The sequence below is a fragment of the Chelonoidis abingdonii genome, chromosome 11 (genome assembly GCF_003597395.2).
Source record: "Chelonoidis abingdonii isolate Lonesome George chromosome 11, CheloAbing_2.0, whole genome shotgun sequence".
NCBI lineage: Eukaryota > Metazoa > Chordata > Testudines > Testudinidae > Chelonoidis > Chelonoidis abingdonii.
The window spans coordinates 8,168,758-8,187,297 of NC_133779.1; the positions used below are offsets into that span (position 1 = coordinate 8,168,758).

Below are 18,540 nucleotides of genomic sequence, written 5' to 3' on the forward strand. Positions count from 1 at the left end.
AGTGACCTAGGATAGAACCGGAGCCTGCGTTGACAGGGGAGGGCAGAGTTGAAAGAGAGGAGCTGGCATGGGGAGCAGGAGCCCATGCGCCAAATTGCAGTACCACCCACTGGCCCAGCTCCTCCTGTGCTACATGCAGGGGAGGGGCTCTGCTTACTGCCCCCCATTGGTGCCATGCATCCTGCCCCCACTTTCTCGCAGAGTGCGGCCAGAGTGTGATTGGCTGTTTCGGAGCTGCAGGGATGGGACTGGCTGTTTGGGGTTGGTCACACTGGGAAAGGACTAGTATCAGGTTGGGGTCATGGTGACCCTAACACAGTCCTTTGGTGGCCTCAGTAGCTCTTTTTGTTTGGACTAATCCATTCTTTGCCTACTTTCCCTACCCCTTCTACAACTTTCATTGTTACAGGCTAGTGTAACATTTTAGGAAATTCACCTACTTCCCATATAAGCTCACAATGAAGGTAAATCTGTAGTTCCCAATGTCCAGATATGGCAATTTCCTGTAGTATCCTTTAGAACATAAGAAGGCCATACTGGGTTAGACCAATTGTGTATCTAGCCCAGGATCCTGTCTTCCGATATTGGTGGGTTCCTGATACTTCAAATGGAATAAACAGAATAGGGCAATTATCAGGTGATCCATCCTCTGTCATCCAGTCCAAACTTCTGGCATTCCGAGGTTAACACTACCCACAGCTTGGCATTGCATCCCTGACCATCTTAGCTACTAGCCATTTATGGACCTCTCCTCCAGGAACTTCTCTAGTTCTTTTTTGAACCCTGTTATAGTTCTGACCTTCACAATATCTTGTGGGAAAGAGATCCCCAGGTTCACTGTGCGTTGTGTGAAGAAACGCTTCCTTTTGTCTGTTTTAAACCTGCTGCATATTAATTTCATTTAGTGACCCCTCATTCTTCTATTATGAGAGTTAACAAGGAGTATCCCCTGGCAATGAGTTCCACAGGTTAACTGTGCATTTTGTGTGAAGAAGTACTTTCTTAGGTTTATTTAAACGTGTTGCCTATTAATTCTATTGGGTAACCCCTGTTTCTTGTGTTATGTGAAGGGGTAAATTACTCTTCCTTACTCACTTTCTTCACATCATTCAGGGTTTTATTGACCTCTATCAAATCCCCCCTGAGCCATCATTTTTTTCAGATAAACAGTTTCAGTGTTTTTATTCTCTCCTCGTATGCAAGTGTAAGCAGAGTCAGGATGAGCTCTACCCTGACATCTGGTGGTGAATTGTGGCGAGTTGTGCAAAAGAACTTCAGGGGCTGATCTTGTTTGCACAGGCACACCCACCCCCGCCTAGCATAAGCCCACAGCAGCCCCTGAAATGGTCACTTTGGCTGCTGTGGGATCCCCAGTTTCTTTTATTGGGGCAGGAAGAATAAAGTGTTGTTACCCTGACTATGTGAATCAAGGACAATGGAACTGTTTTATGACAGAGGGACTCACCATCAACTAAATAACACCCGCTAGACAAGGGACGTGGGTTGCAAAACTCAGTGGAGTGGACTTGTACTTGTACTTGATGATGTAGATCCCTTTGAAGCCTTGAAAGACCAATTGTATTTTCTCCTCTCTACACTGAGGCTACGTCTACACTACCCACCGTATTGGCGGGTTACAATCGATTGCTTGGGGATCGATATATCATGTCTCATCTCACATTTAATGGTGAGGGGAAGTAACCACTGGAACAATTTACCAAGGGTAGTGGTGGGTTCATCACTGGCTCACAGCCTCACCCCCTCTGGCAATTTTAAAATCAAGATTGGATATTTTTCTAAACAATCTGCTGAAGGATTTATTCTAGGTCAGTTCTTTGGCCTGTATTATACAGCAGGGTTGTGGGGTGGGGCTCAGACTAGATGATCAGAGTGCTCCCTTCTGGCTTTGGAATCTATGAGTCACTGCAAAGGGAGTATCTCACTGAATGATCTCCCCAGGCAGCTCCAGCTGGCCCATCTTATGCTGTGACCTGGGTCTAGACTCCCCTGCTTCTGTTGCAGCACAATCTGGGGGCAGCTCTCAGAGAGCATTGTCTGCTCCTCCAGCTGGGACATCTCCTTGTCCAGTTCTGAGGGGGGCTCTGTTTCTGCTGATGGGGGTGCTGGCTCCTGTGTCAGGGGACAGGGTCCCTTTGGTCAGCAGCTCTTCCAGCTTCATGTCACCTGCAAAGGAGGGGACCAGTTCATAGAATCATAGGGTTGGAAGGGACCTCAGGGAGTCATCTAGTCCAACCCCCTGCTCAAAGCAGGACCAGTCCCCAGACAGATTTTTGCCCCAGATCCCTAAATGGCCCCCTCAAGGACTGAACTCACAACCCTGAGTTTAGCAGGCCAATGCTCAAACCACTGAGCAATCCCTCCCCCCAAACACACCAGAGTCCGGTGCCCCCTAGATTGCCCTTCCCTGAGGATAAAAGGGCACTATGTTATTGGGCCCTTTCCTTCAGGCAGGGCCTTAGGGCTGGGCCATCCACACTGTGGGACCATGGGCTCAAACACAGCTGGGCAGCACTGCCAGCAATGGAGCAGGGACCCCGCTGCAGCCAGTGGAGGGAGTGCGACCTGCGTGAGAGCAGCAGGCTGTTCTCCCAGAGAGCAGTGCAGCAGGTGGGCAGTGGGTTGGGACTTGGGGGGCTGGGTTCCACCCCAGCTCTGTCCCCTGCTGTGGGGGCCTGAGTGACTCCTGTCTCCCACTGGTCCTGTAAATTGACTGGGGTCAGCAGTGACTGCGAGATAACAACACCAACCCTGCTACCCGCAGCACAGGCCCACAGCACCAAACTGGGGCTTTGGGGCCAGCCCTGATGCCAAGGAGACAGCGCTCCGTGAAGCACAGGCCCACAGGCCCACAGCACTGGCTGCAGGGGAACAGAGCTCCCTGCAGAATGGTCAACGCCCTTTCCTGCAAATCAGCTCACGTAGTGCTATGGAGGAGGTGACATGGAGGAGGGTTACCTGAGCACACAGCACCGGCATCTTCTCCATGGTTATAGTTATTGTCTCCCCAAGGCTGAGCCCTGCATTCAGTGAGCGCAGCTTCTGTCCCTGTGCAGTTGACGTCATCCAGCCAGATACAGTCAGATCCTTTCCCAAACTGAGCCCCTCCTGGGACTGATAACACTGTCCCACAGCCCAGCTGCCTGCACACGACTCTGGCATCCTGTAAGTCCCAGTTGTGATCACACACGGTTCCCCACTGCTGATTGTGAAGCACCTCGACTCTCCCAGCGCAGCGATTCGGGCCGTTCACCAGTCGGATCAGAGCCTTACTGGGAAAGGCTGAATCTGCAAACACGCCAAGGGAATAAACACTCAGGGAAGTTTCTGTGCATCTGATCACTAGTGATGCTGGGGAATGAGCATCTCCCACTGATGGATCTAGCACCATGTTAGATGTGAGATGGATAAAGATTACCTGCGCATCCCATGCTAGCATCTTCCCCATGGTTAGAGTGTTAGAGGTTCAAAGGCTAATTCCCTGAGTGTAAAGTAGTCTGGAAAAAATGGTTTTAAGAGCCCAGCTCTTGAGAAAATGTCTCTACATGTCTATTGCCCGTGAGTACCCCTAGGGCCAAATCCATCTAGTGGGATCTGTGGCCACACAGAGCCCCATTCTGCTGCTGTGGGGCAGGAGGATCTGGGATGAATCAGATGGAAAAATACCTGTCACAGCTGCACTCTATGGCCCTGTGCTCCAAACACACATTGCCCTCTGCCACTGGGGATACCCTGAGAGGGAAGAGCACAGTTTACTCACTCACCCACCCCGCTCCCTGCAGCACCACTTCCTCAATCCCTCTTTGGCATCGCAGGGTCATTAGTGCTTCAAAGGTGAGAGCCTCTCCTGCTGAGCTGCTCACTGCAGTATCTGGTGCACTGAGACTTGAACAGAGCAACTAGGGAAGAAAGCCCCCTTCTGACTCACCTGCATCCCTCCTGCCAGAACATGGCTGCTTGTAAGAGTTCTGGCCATTGGGGTGAGCATGGACTTGGAGGGGATAGAGCCTCCTGCAGGGACAACCACATCCTCCCTGCAGCACAGAACCCACTAATGGCTGGTAAGTGGTGATATGGGTGAGGGTTACCTGAGCACACAACACCAGCATCTTTTCCATGAGTACACTTATTGTCAGCCCAAGGCCGAGCCCTGCATTCCGTGAGAACAGCTTCCATCCCTGTGCAGGTAACCTCATCCAGCCAGATGGGGCCAGATCCTCTCCCAAAGTGAGCCCCCTCTAGGGCTGATAACACCGTCCCACAGCCCAGCTGCCTGCACACGACTCCAGCATCCTGTAAGTCCCAGCCACTATCACACACAGTTCCCCACTGATGGTAATGAAGCACCTCGACTCTCCCAGTGCAGCGATTGGGGCCGTTCACCAGCCGGAGACGAGGTGCTTCTGTAATGGGAAAAGATACAGTTACCCACTGGTCAAATGTGCAGGGAGATTTGAGTGCACCTGGTCACTATGGACCCTGGGGAATGTAGTGCCTCCCACTGATGGATCAAGTGCCATGTACAAAATGAGATGGATAAAGGTTACCTGAGAGCCCGACATGGCATCTTCTCCCTGGTTGCAGTGTTAGAGGTTTAAGGACTGGTAACCTGAGTCTAAAATCACCTTGAATGATGGGTTAAGAGTCTGACCCTTAACAAAGGGGCCCTGGGTTTCTAGTCCCTGTAAGGAGGGCAGACTCTGTCTCACACCAAATCCCACCAGCAGGATCTGTGACCATACAGTGCCCCATTGTGCTGTAGTGATGCAGGGGAATCACCACTGATGTAGATGGGAAAACACTTTTTGCTCTCCACACACCCTGCCCCATGCACACAGCACCCTGGAGCACCACACAGCAGCAATATCAGTGTGCGAAGCACCCCGATTTGACAGCACTGTCACTCTCGGCAGTGCTGTGCCCCTAGTGCTATGCCGAGGCACTGGGGATCAATGGCTGCAAGAGATTCTCCAAGCACAGCCATGGAGTCTTGATCTTTGGTTGGAGACAAATGGAAGATACCCCTTCCTACAGACTGACACATTTCTCTACTGGCCTGCTAGCAACTCCCTTGGGCACTGGGGTCAGCATTCTGTAGCCCTGACTGAGCTCTCAGGGGGCTGAGAGCAGTGAGCAGGGGTGTGGCCTTGGTCAGAACAGGAGGTGCAGGGGGCTGGCCTCCCCAAGCTGAAGCTTCAGCCACTGTCCATGCAAGCGTAGAGAAACACCAACATCCCTCCATGCAGCACAGCGCTGCGTTCAGCCAAGTAGGATGTGATATAAATAAGGGTTACCTGAGCACACAACACTGGCATCTTCTTTGTGGCTACACTTATGATCTCCCCAAGGCTGAGCCCTGCAATCGGAGAGGGCAGTTTCTGTTCCTGTGCAATGAACACTTGCCAGCCAGATAGGGCCAGATCCTTCCCCAAAGCGAGCCTCGACGGGGGCTGATAAAGCCGTCCCACAGCCCAGCTGCCTGCACACGACTCTGGCATCCTGTAAGTCCCAGCTGTCATCACACACGGTTCCCCACTGCTGGTTGTGGAGCACCTCGACTCTCCCATCACAGCGACTCAAACCGTTCACCAGCTGGATCAGAGCCACCTCTGGAAGGGCTGAATCTACAAACACCCCCACGAAAGAAACACTCAGGGAGATTCCTGTGCAGCAGATCACTAGTGATACTGGGAAATATAGCCACACCTACTGATGAAGTTAGCTCCACATAGGATGTGAGATGGACAAAGATTACACAGGCGTGGATGTTCTGCCCAGCAGTACAGGATACCAGTGACAGTCTGGTATGTGGACTTCAAAGATTTAGAGGTGACAGCTCGATGTTCAGACCAGGCCAGGCTCTGCAGAACCACTCTCCTAATTGCTTGCTGTCACCGTGGGGTCATTACTGGCTCTGAGGGAAGAGCACCATTACTGAACCATCACTGCACTATGTGCAGCACAGAACCCCCAGGCGATGCCTCTGCATTGAGATTTGAAAGGAGAAAGAGGGAAGAGTGCCCCCTGCTGACTCACATGCATCCCTTCAGCCTGCAATGTCACTTTGTAACAGGCTTGGGCACTGGGGCCAGCAATGAGTCAGCCGGCAGCTCTCCCACTACAGAGCCACCCACACGCCTCCCTTAATGTACGTCACCCACCAGCAATGCAACTGGTCACTGGAGCCAGTCTGAGAGGGGAGAAAGCCCCCACCCAACGAGTCTCCTTGCAACTGTATATGCTTTATTGCATTAAGCTCAATAACTCTGGGGTCTGTTGAGTTAAAAAGACAATTGTTTCCGTGTGACTGAGATTTTTTTTTTTAGCTCCTCTAGGAGGAGGGGTAAGCTAGTGTGATCCCTCTGGTTCTCGGCCATTTGGAACTTGACCTTGGGGAGGGGACCAATTGGCTGGCTGAGCACCTATTCAGCATGTCCTCAAAGAGTGAGACTGGATTCTCTAGACACCAGCAGAGAAGAAAAGACTTTGGGTAAATAACCTGTGTGGAAACTGACTCAGGGCCTTTTTCCCAGCCCAGCAAATGGACAGGACCTCCAATGCATGGAGTACCCCAATCCCTAGGGAAGAGTCAGAAGAAGGTGGCTTGCTGATCCCCCATAGGACTGAGTTCTTATTCGGAGCAAATGGCGTGATGAACTTGGAGCCACAGGAAAACCCCTGGGTAAGGGGTGAAGGACAGCTCCTGCCCGAACCCATATTGCAGCTGGGGTGATCTCTGGTTAATTTATTAGCATGAGCATAGGCTCCTTTATTGGTTTTAATATGTTTTCTCTCTAATTATTTTATTTAAGAATAAATGTGTTTGCTTCTAAAGAGCTGTGGGGTAACTTAACTGTGGGCAATAATGCTGTCATTAGTCTCTGAAGAGAAGGCAAGCAGGCCTTTGGGGGGAGGGATAGCTCAGTGGTTTGAACATTAGCCTGCTAAACCCAGGGTTGTGAGTTCAGTCCTTGAGGGGGCCATTTAGGGATTTTGGGATTTAGTTAGGGATAGGTCCTGCTTTGAGCAGGGGGTTGGACTAGATGACCTCCTGAGGTCCCTTCCAACCCTAATATTCTATGACCTCCTTAAGGCTGTCTTGCTGGGGAAAATCATGATATAAACAGGAGCTCTGCAGTCTGGAAATACCCAAGGGAGAGAGATGTGGCTCTCTGGCCAAGAGCCATGATGGCTACAAAGCCAGAAGTCTGAGAGTGGGTGCTGTTGCTAGACTAAGGAGAAGGAATACAGGTGTAACTGCCCTGAGCTGTGACAAGACTGCACCATCTCTCCCTGCAGCACAGTGCACATATTGCTATGTAGAAGGTGATATGGAGGGAGGGTTACCTGAGCACACGACACCAGCATCTTCTCCATGGTGACAGTTACTGTCTCCCCAGGGCTGAGCCCTGCATCTGAAGAGGGTAACTTCTGTCCCTGTGCAGCTGACCTCATCCAGCCAGATGGGATCAGATCCTTGTCCAAATAGAGCTCCACCTGGGGCTGATAATACTGTCCCACAGCCCAGCTGCCTGCACACAACTCCAGCATCCTGCAAGTCCCAGCTGTCATCACACACAGTTCCCCACTGCTGGTTGTGAAGTACCTCGACTCTCCCAGCGCAGTGATTGGGGCCATTCACCAATCGGAGCTGAGCCCTGTCAGGAATGACTGGACCTGCAAACGCCCCAAGGAAAGAAACATTCAGTAAGATTCTTCTAAATCTGACCACTACTAATTCTGGCTATGTTTTAGTCATGGGTATTTTTAGTAAAAGTCATGGACAAGTCACCGGCAGTAAACAAAAATTCATGGCCTGTGACCTGTCCAAGACTTATAACATATACCTCTGACTAAATCTTGGGTGGGGGGATGGCCCGGGGGTGCTGCAGGTGCTGCAGGAGGGGTTGGCAGGGCTGGCAGGCTCCCTACCCGGCTACAAAGGACTCCCCAGAAGTGGTGACATTCCCTCAGCTCCTAGGAAGAGGCACAGCCAGGGGATCTCTGCGCACAACCTCCACCTCCAACAGTGGTTCCACAGCTCCCATTGGCTGCAGGGGCGGTGCCTGTGGGTGGAGGCCATGCGCAGCGCTGCCTGTCCACGCCTCCGCCTAGGAGCTAAGGGACATGCCACTGCTTCCGGGGAGCCCCCTGAGGTAAGCGCTGCCCAGAGTCCTCACCCACTCCCACACTCCAACCCCTACCCTCTCCCACACCCGGTTACTGCTGGGCGAGGGGGGCGCAGTGGCCAAGACTGCCCAGCAGCAGCCGGTGTGGCTGGCCCAGGGGATGCCTGAGCTGCTCAAGTGGTCTCCGGGCCAGCTGCACTAGTCGCTGCATAACTCATCAGGAATCATTGGTTTAAAAGCTCAACGCTTGATCAAGTTTCCCCAAATTTCTAGTCCCTTGAGCACCTGAAGGGCCAGCCTGACTCCACATCAACCTAATGGGATCTGTGGCCACACAGAGCCCCATTGTGCTGTAGTTTGTTAGAAGGATCTGGGTTGACTCAGAGAAGAAAATATTTGTCACAGGACCTCTACTACTCATTTATGTCCCCCACACAGATTATCCTCTCCCACCACACTGAGGTCACTAATGACAGAAAGGGAAACGCAGAACCTGCTCAGTCACCCACCCCATGTCCCGCAGCACCACTCCCCCAGTCACTCACTGACACACCAGGGTCAGTATTGTCTTAGAAGGGAAAGCATCACCTGCTGGACAACTCACTGCAGCATTTGAAGCACAGAAAGGTGTTGAGATTTCAATGGAGCCAAAAGGAAGACAGCCCCCTTCTGTCTCACCCACATCCTTCCTGCCAGCACAGGTCTCCTTGTGACAGTTTTGGCCCTGGGCTGAGCACTGACTCAGAAAGGACAGAGCCTCCTGGAGAGACACTAACCTCCTCCCTGCAGCATAGTGCCCACATATGCCTTGTAGGAGGGTTACGTAGCCAATTAGTTCATTTTGTCATTCATTTATCTTTGTATTATCTAGTGTTATGGTCAACTCGTGTTATTTCAGATGCACTCACTGGGGGATAAATAGATTTAAGTTGAAGCTGTAGGCTGCAATAAGATTATAAAATTAACAAACGTTTAGGAGTGGTGAGTGTGCATTCGGTGTGTAAGTAAAGCATGGCAGTAATGCAAGACCTACAGGCTAAGACCTGTAAAGTTTTAGTTTAGTCACACCAGGCATCAGGCTTAAGGAATCTTAACCTAAGAATAGTCCTATGCCAGTAAAGTTTACAATATTAATAGGTCATTGTAGCAAGGGGGTGTGGCTATGCACCCCCTGGCGTGTGGAACCAGGAAGTCCACGGCCATCCGGCTGGAAACAGAGGGGAGGGACAGGAACAGGAAGTATAAAAGGCGGGAGATGCAGCTCAGTTGGGCTGGAGCTGCGGAGGGAGACAGATGCTTCTCCCCTGCTGCAGGAGTGGGATGCTGAGGAGGACCTTGGCTACCCTGAGGACTTTCCTCAGCTTCCAGAGCATCCCACCACTGCAGACACCGAGGAACCTGTGGGACCACCTACAGTGGTGTACCCCGGGAGACACTGGATGACTCCGGGATCCAGGTATACCATGAAAGGAGGCTAGGAAGTAGCCCAGGGACAGCTGACTCGTGTTCAGCTGCATTGCTGCCTGGATCCAGGTCGGTGTGTTGCAGCTGGATGGCCCTGACCCGATGGTGGAATACTCTGCTGCCGTTAGGGCTCGGGCTTGGACCAGATGGAGTCAGGGGAGCCCGGGTCCCCCTACACCCTGCCACCCCACCCCCAGGGGCAGCATCCCCATTGTATGCCAGGAGGCCTGTGTGAGTCTACCAACCACTGGAGCTCAGATGCTAGACCCTTTATAGCTTTGCCGTGCCTGAGGGCCGAGCCCCTGGACTGCTTGGTGCCCCGCCGTGCCTGAGGGCCGAGCCCCTAGGCTATTTACTCCTCCACTGTGCGTAAGGGCCTGGGCTCATAGACTGTTCACAGCTCTGCCTTCCCTGGAGGTCAGAACTCCCTAAACTGTTTGGTGCTCACCCTGTCTGAGCACCTGGGCTCCTAGAGTGATTGCTCCTTTGCCCTGCCCGAGGCCTGGGCTCCTAGACTACTGATTGCTCTGCATTGTCTGAGGGCCAGAGCCCTAGACTGTTTGGGGCTCCACTTGCCTGTGGGCTTGAGCCCAGAGGCTGATTACTACCCAGCTCAACTCACAGGCCTAGGCATCAGAGACAGCTAATTCCCCCTTTACCAGATTGTTATTCTAGGAATGAGACAGCAAGGGGGTGTGGCCTCCCCTTGAGTTACACAGGGAGGGATGGCCACGCACACCTACAGTCATGTTCTGGAAATATGTTGTAAGGTGTCCATCTAGATTGTACAGACCGCAAGATACCTGATTGTGGGGTGAGGGGATGTCCTGCTTTGACTGCAGGTTACCATGGACATGTATTGTGGGTTGATGCTAATCAGAATAAGGGGAACAAAACAAGCAGCCTATGAAAAATGGGGCACCCCAACATTCATGGGGTGTGGAAATATAAATAAGGAAAGAAGGGTTGATGCCCTCATCTGTATACATAAGGTGTAGATGTGGTCATAACAACAGACTAAATAAGGTTCTCTGATTGGGCTCCAGTGGGAAGACCCTTGGGAAGATCAAAGGGAAGACTCCAGCAGGAACTATCTTTCTAACAATAGCCAGCAGGTAAGAGATCCCCCCAACTCTATGAGATCTTCGTGTATGTGAGCATAGTATAGCATTGACCTGTGCATGATTCTCATGCTGTTGATATTAAAATTGCAGCAATGGGAGCCAGATCCACCATGATTTAACACAGAACCATTCATTCAATTTAAATAAAACGCTACAGTCACCTGAGCACACAACATTTGGCATCTTCTCCGTGATTACAGTTATTGTCTGCCCAGGGCCTAGCCTTGCATTTGGAGAGGGCAGCTTCTGTCCCTGTGCAGTGCACATCATCCAGCCAGATGGGATCAGATCCTTGCCCAAACTGAGCCCCGCCTGGGGCTGATAATGCCGTTCCACAGCCCAGCTGCCTGCACACGACTCCAGCATCCTGTAAGTCCCAGTCGTGATCACACACGGTTCCCCATTGCTGGTTGTGAAGCACCTCAACCCTCCCAGCACAGCGACTGGGGCCATTCACCAGCTGGAGCTCTTGCACGTCTGTAATGAGGAAAGATACAAACACCACACTTGTTAAACGCTCAGGGAGATTCCTGTGCATCTGATCACTATTGACACTGGGGAATGTAGTGCCTCCCATTGACGGATCAAGTGCCATGTACAATGTGAGATGGATAAAGATTACCTGAGCACCTGACATGGCATCTTCTCCATGGCTGCAGGGTTAGAGATTTAAGGGATACTAACAAGATTCTAAAATCACCTCAAATGATGGAGGTTAAGGGTTTGACTGTACCAAAGGGACCCTCTTTGTGAGCAGCTGCAGGCTCCATTTGACACCAAATCTCACCAGGGGGATCTATGGCCACACGGTGCCCCATTGTGCTGTAGCGATGGAGGAGGATCACTGCTGATTCAGGTGAGAAAACACTTTTTGCCAGGGGTTAAATTCTTATAGAGTATTTCCTGGATCCCTCCCTCCCCTAACATGCTATAAAAACTTGGGAGGTGGAGGTGTGAAAATATTTACTGAAACTCAACTCACAACAGCTCTGGCTGATTTAAGCCCTGTTTTTCGCTCCAGGGTGCCCCATGAGCACAGCACCCTGGAATTTCACACAGTGGCAATATCAGAATGGAGTGCCCCCTGATTTGCCAGCAATGCCACACCTGGCAGCACAGTGTGCCTCGTACGATGCTGAGGCATTGAGGTCATCATGGACTGGAGAGGAGAGATTCCTCTAATGAGACCTTAACACACTATCCTGCTTCCCGCATGCCAGTGCCCCCAGCACAGCCATGGAGTCCTGACCTTTGAATGGAGTCCAGTGGAAAATCCCCCCTGCCGACAGACTGACACACAACCTTCCTGCCAACACAGGCCTTCTTGCAAATCTCTTGGGCACGGCGTCAGAGAGGAACTTGCCCCTTAATGAGCCACCCGGCACCTCCCTAATGTGTATAACTTAATAGTAAAGCAATTGGCCACTGAGGTCAGCACTGACTCAGATGAATGAGGGCCCCCAGAAAGACACCAACAACCCTCTCTGCAGCACTGCTCCCCATCCTGCCAGGTCCGATGCAATGTTAATGAGACTTACCTGAGCACACAACACTGGCATCTTGTGTGTGGTTACAGTTATGGTCTCCCCAAGGCCTAATGTTGCATTCGGAGAGGGCTGCTTCTGTCCCTATGCAGTGAACGTCATCCAGCCAGATAGCATTAGATCCGTGTCCAAAGCGAGCCCCAACTGGGGCTGATAATGGCATCCCGCAGCCAACCTGCCTGCATACAACTCTGGCATCATATAAGTCCCAACTGTCATCACATATGCTTCCCCAGTGCTGGTTATAAAGCACCTCGACTCTCCCAGCGCAGCGACTGGGGCCATTCAGCAGTCGGATTGGAGCCATGCCAGGATCAGCTGGTCCTGCAAACACCCCCAGGGAAGAAACACACAAAGAAATTCCTGTGCACCAGATCACGAGTTATGCTGGAGAAGGTAGCCCCACCCACTGATCTATCTAGTGCCATGTAGGATGTGAACTGGATAAGGATTACCTGAGAGCCCAATACTGACATCTGCTCTGTGTTAAAGGTCCAACGGTTAATTACCTGAATCTAAAACCTGCAAGGACAGGTTTAAGATCCCAGCTCTTGATTAATTGACCCAAAGTTTATAAACCCCGTGAGTGTCTCTAGGGCCAGGCTGACTCCAAATCTATCCAGTGGGATCTGTGGCCACGCAGTACCCTGCTGTGTTGCAGTGAGGCAGGGTGATCTGGGATGACTCAGGTGGGAAAACACCTGCCACAGCTCCACACTACACTCTTCACTCCATACACACATTGCCCTCTCCCTACATACTGGACCATTGGAGTCACCAATGACAGAGAGGAGAGAACACCCCCTACTCAGTCGACCACCCCACTCCCTGTGGTAAAGCAACTCCAGTACCACACTCTGGTTTTTAAGTCATCACTGACTCAGAACAGAGAGGACTGTCTATGGATGCCCCCTTTCCCCAGCAGTACAGGATACCAGCACCACTCTGGGTGCGTAAGTCACTAAAGATTGAGAGGTGAGAACTCCATGTTCAGAGTCACCCAGACCAGTCTCTGCAGCACAAGTTCCCCAATGGCTATCTGGCATCATGGGCTCATTGCTGATTCTGAGAGGAGAGCACCACTACTGAACTACTCACTGCACTGTCTGCAGCACACAATCCCCGGGGCTATGCTGCTGCATTGAGACTTCAAGTGAGCAAGAGGGAAGAGCGCCTCCTGCTGACTCACACCCATCCCTTTGGCCGGACATGTCCCCGTATGGAGCTACCCTCACACCTCCCTTAACGTACATCACCCATCAGCAACCCAACTGGTTACTGAGGTCAGCACTTACTCAGAGGGGAGAAAGTCCCCTAGAAAGACACCTATGATAGTCCTGCAATATCTCACATATGCCTTATTGAAGTAAGTTGAATACCTTTGGGGTCCAATGAGTTAAAAAGACAATTGCTTCTGTGTGAGATTGTTTGTAACCCATCTAGGAGGAGGGGGTAAGCTAGTGTGATGCCTCTGGTTCTCAGCCATTTGGAGCTTGACCCTGGGGAAGGGACCCATTGGCTGGCTGATCACCCATTCATCATCTCTTCCAAGGGTGAGACTGGATCCTCTAGCAGACCAGAAAGGAGTTCGGGATAAATAACCTGTGTTTAAACTGACTCAGGATCTCCTTCCTGACCCAGCAAATGGACAGGAACTCCAATGCCTAGGGAAGATTTGGAAGAAGGTGGTCTGCTGAGGCTGAAGAGGTCTGAATTCTTGTTCAGGGAACAGGTGTGATGAACTTGTAGCAACAGGAAAACTCCAAGGTGGGGACTGAAGGACAGCTCCTGCCCAAGCCCATGTTGGGGTGATCTCTGCTTAGTTTATTAGCATGAGTGTAGGCTCTTGTATTAGTTTTAATATGTTTTCTCTCTAATTCTTTTACTTTAAGTATAAATTGTGGGCAATAATGCTGTTATTAGTCTCTGAAGAGAAGGCAAGAAGACCTCTTCAGGTGGTCTTGCTGGGGAAAGTCATGGTATAAACAGGGGTTGTGCAACCTGGAAATATCCCAGTGTGAAGGGAGAGAGACATGGCTCTCTGCCCAAGAGTGGTGATGGCTGCGAAGCCAGAAGCCTGAAAGGAGGTGTCCTTGGTGGACCCTGGAGCGGGAATACAGGTGTAACTACCCTGAACTGTGACAATACCAACATCCCTCCCTGCAGCACAGCACTCCCTGGGGAGTGTAGAGGCTGTTCCTTATGGGCAGTGTGTGAGTTTTGTGGGCAGCCAAGCAGCCAGCCAACAGCGTAGAGCAGCATTAGGAGGGGCTGGCAAACAGATCTGACACAGTCTGAGTAGGAGTTTGTTAGGGGAGTTTGGGGAAAGGGAATGTGACATTCTGGGCTTGTTTTCAGGGCCGACTCCAGGCCCCAGTGCGACAAGCACGTGCTTGGGGCAGCATGCCATGGGGGGCGCTCTGCCGGTTGCAGGGAGGGCGGCAGACTGCTCTGGTGGACCTCCCGCAGGCATGCCTGTGGAGGGTCCGCGTGTCCCGGGGCTCCGATGGAGCATCCACAGGTACGCCTGCGGGAGGTCCACTGGAGCCGCTAGACTGGCGAGCGGCAGAGCGCTCCAGTGGAGCATCCGCGGGAGATCCACTGGAGCCACAGGACCAGTGGACTCTCTGCAAGATCGGCAAGTGGCAGAGCGCTCCCCATGGTGTGCCGATGTGCTTGGGGCAGCGAAATGGCTAGAGCCGGCCCTGCTTGTTTTGGTGTTTTTTTTCCTGTTATGATTTAAGCAAGAAGGCTATTCCATGTTCAGTGGCAGCAGTGGTAGTGACCCAAGTAATGGAAGATGTGGAAGCTACAGAAAATACACTATGCTAGAGAGGGTAGCTGAAAAAGTGTAATTTGTATGAAGTGACACCAGTTGGAGCTGATGGAAGAGGAGATGAGAGGTTTGGAGGTGTAGGTGGAAACAATGGTTGAGTTTCAAAGGGCAGATGTTGGAGCAAAGGCAAGGGGAAGCTGAAGGGAAAAGTCAAGACTTGCATATGAAAGCTGGGCTGAAGAACTCTGAGGGGAGACTGCTGGGTGAGGAAAGTGACCATTGAAAGCATGGGACTATGAGAACCAGGCAGAGGAAAAGACGGGTTAGTGAAGGAGAAATAGAGCTCAGGACCAGGTCTGTTGAGTTAGGAAATGAAGAAGAGGCATGGCAGGCAGCAACAGAAGATGGGACGGGAAGGAAAAGAAAAGTGTGGCTAGTCCTTTAAGAACTGGGGAAGAGTCAATGGCTATAGCCAGAGTTTGGAGCCCCAGAAGGGTACAAGATGACTCACTGAAGATTGCAGGGGAGACCCAAAGACAAGAGGCCTTGCAGCCAGAAAGGACTGAAGGAAGGTCGGAAAATCACACCATCAGCAGGAAGAGGCAGGTCTGTGTGACTGGTGACTCCCTACTAAGGAGAACAGATGGGTCTGTCACCAGAATTAATCTGGAGAACACCAGGGTGTGCTGTCTGATGGGAATGAAGATGTGGACCAGAGGCTGAGGAGGATCCTAATGGAAGCTGGAAAGAATTCATTGATTGTCCTTCATGTGGGAACAAATGATACTGTAATTCTCACTGGAATGCATCAAGGGAAGCTATGCTAGGCTGAGGGAGACCCAAGGAAATGGAGGCTCAGGAACTTTTCATTGGGATTCTACCTGTCCCTAGAGGAGGAGAGTGAAGGCGAGACAAGATGATGATGATCAACAGATGGCTCATGCAGTGGCGCTATAAGCAGAGTTTGGGATGTTTGACCACTTGGAGGCATTCACGGTCAGAGAACTTTTCTCTCAGGATGGACTCCACCTGCGTTGGGAAGGAAACAGGCTTATGAGATGGAGGTTGGCACAACTGATTAAAAGAGCTTTAAACTAGGAACTCGGGGAAGATGCTCATGTAATCACTATGCCTGATTCTAACATTGAGCGGGAGGAAAATCAAATAAGAGAAGATAGAGCAATGGAGAAAGGAAGAACGGTGTGTAGGGAATGGACATTAAGAGCATTAGGTGCTGATACCCTTGATATTAACAGTCAGGTAGGCCATACCGGCGGTAGAATGACTGTACCTAAGTAGGTGAGGAACCTGGGCAGTGCCAGGCAGAAAGAAGGAAGATGTCTGCACACCTATGCATGGAGTCTGGGTATCAAAAGGGAGAAACTAGACCTACTGGTGCAGGAAGTGAAACCAGATTTTATAAAGATAACAAAAACACGGTGGAGTAGTACAGGTATTGAAGGGTATGTGCTGTGCAGCGAAGACAGAAATCAAGGTAAAGGTGATAGAATAGCTGTATATATATTAATGATGAGGTAGACTGGAAAGAAATTAGAAGTGATGGAATGGATAAGGCAGAGTTTGTTTGGGTCAAAATCACTTTGAGGGAAAATCACTTTGGGATAGTGCTTGGGGTATGTTACAGATCCCCAGGATCCAATTTGGATACAGATAGAAACCTCTTTAATGTTTTTAATTAAATAAATACTACTTGGAATCGAGAGATTATTAGAGACTTTAACTTCCCAGGTATAGATTGCTACTATTACTAATAACAATAATAGAATGCTACTAATAATTGTAGGGCCCAGATTTTCCTGGACGTGATAGCTGACAGATATCTTCACCAAATAGTCACCAAACCAACAAGAAGTGATGCGATTTTAGACTGGGTATTGGTGAGTAGTGAGGCCCTCAGGGAAGAACTGTTTGTAGGGGATGACCTTGGTTTGAATGATTATGACTTAATTCAGTTTAAACTAAACAGAAGGGTAAATAAAAACAGATCTGCACCTGGGGTCCTTCATGTCAAAAGGGCTAACTTAAAAAAATTAAGGGCATTAGTTAGGGAAGTGGATTGAACTGAAAAAATTAAGGATCTGAAGCCTGCATATCAAGCAAGGGGAAAAATTTTGTAGGGAATGGTGGCAGATCTAGCTGGATGAGCAAGCATCTCAGAGAGGTGATTAAGAAAAAGCAGAAAGCCTACAAGGAGTGGAAGAAGGGATGGATCAGCAAGGCAAGCTACCTCTCAGATGTCAGAAAATACAGGAATAAATTGAGAATGGCCAAAAACCAAGCAGAGTTGCACCTTGCAAAGGAAATTAAAACCAATAGTAGCAGGTTTTATAAATAAAAGAAGTAGGTCTGGTACAGGAGTGGGTTGGTCAGGTTTCATGGCCTGTAAGGTGCAGGAAGTCAGACTAATTGATCATGATAGTTCCTTCTGGCCTTAAAGTCTATGAGTCTATGACATGGATGAGGGTTACCTGAGCACTTGACACCGGCATCTTCCACGTGGTTACACGTATTGTCTCCCCAAGGCCTAGCCCTGCATTCAGAGAGGGCAGCTTCTGTCCCTGTGCAGTTAGTCTTATCCAGCCAGATATTGTCAGATCCTTGCCCAAACCAGGCCTCCCCTGGGGCTGATAATGCTGTCCCACAGCCCAACTGCCTGCACACGACAGTGGCATCATGTAAGTCCCAGCTGTTGTCACACACGGTTCCCCACTGCTGGTTATGAAGCACCTCAACTCTCCCGGTGCATCGATTTGGGCCGTTCACCAGTCGGAGCGGAGCTGGATCTGGAATGGCTGAACCTGCAAACAACGCAAAGGGAGAAACACTCAGAGAGATTTCTGAGTATCTGATTACTAGTGATGCTGGGAAATGTATAGCCTCCCACAGCCCTTGGCAAGCTGTTCCAACAGTTAGTAATCCTCATCGTTACAAATTTGCACTTTATTTGCAATCTAAATTTGTCTCTCTTCAACTTCCAGCCATCGGATCTTATTAATCACTTGCCTGTAAGATTGAAGTGTCCTTTATTATCACATTTCTGTTCCCCATGATGGTAATTACAGACTGTGCTCAAGTGACCCCTTCACCTTCTCATTGTTAAACTAAACAGACTGAGCTGCTTGGGTCTTTCACCACAAGGCAGGTTTTCTAATCCTTTGATCATTCTCATGGCTCTTTGTTGAACCTTCTTAAATTTATCAGCATTGTTCTTGAATTGTGGGCACCAGAACTGGACACACGATTCCATCAACGGTCACACCAGTGCCAACAACAGAGGTAAAATAACCTCTCTACGGTTACTGGAGTTTTCCCATGTATGCATCCCAGGATTGCATTAGCCCTTTTGGTCACAGTGTCAGACTGGGAGTTCCTGTTCAGCTGATTATCCACCCCCAACCCTTAGAAATCTGGACAGACAACACGGGTGAGGTAATGTCTTTTACTGACTCAGCTTCAGTTGGCAA

General features: G+C 50.5%; 1 protein-coding gene across 1 annotated transcript in view; it reads right to left on the reverse strand.

Annotated features, from left to right (window-relative positions):
* Positions 1-18,323, reverse strand: part of LOC116835240 (scavenger receptor cysteine-rich domain-containing protein DMBT1-like) — a 633,172-nt gene extending 614,849 nt beyond the window's left edge. Inside the window, 9 exon segments of the mRNA XM_075071250.1 lie at positions 2,962-3,300; positions 4,107-4,421; positions 5,313-5,636; positions 7,366-7,669; positions 10,725-10,745; positions 10,905-11,212; positions 12,274-12,597; positions 17,545-17,874; positions 18,209-18,323. Of these exon segments, the coding sequence (XP_074927351.1) occupies positions 2,962-3,300; positions 4,107-4,421; positions 5,313-5,636; positions 7,366-7,669; positions 10,725-10,745; positions 10,905-11,212; positions 12,274-12,597; positions 17,545-17,874; positions 18,209-18,323 (2,380 nt within the window).
* Positions 18,324-18,540: the final 217 nt, after the last annotated feature.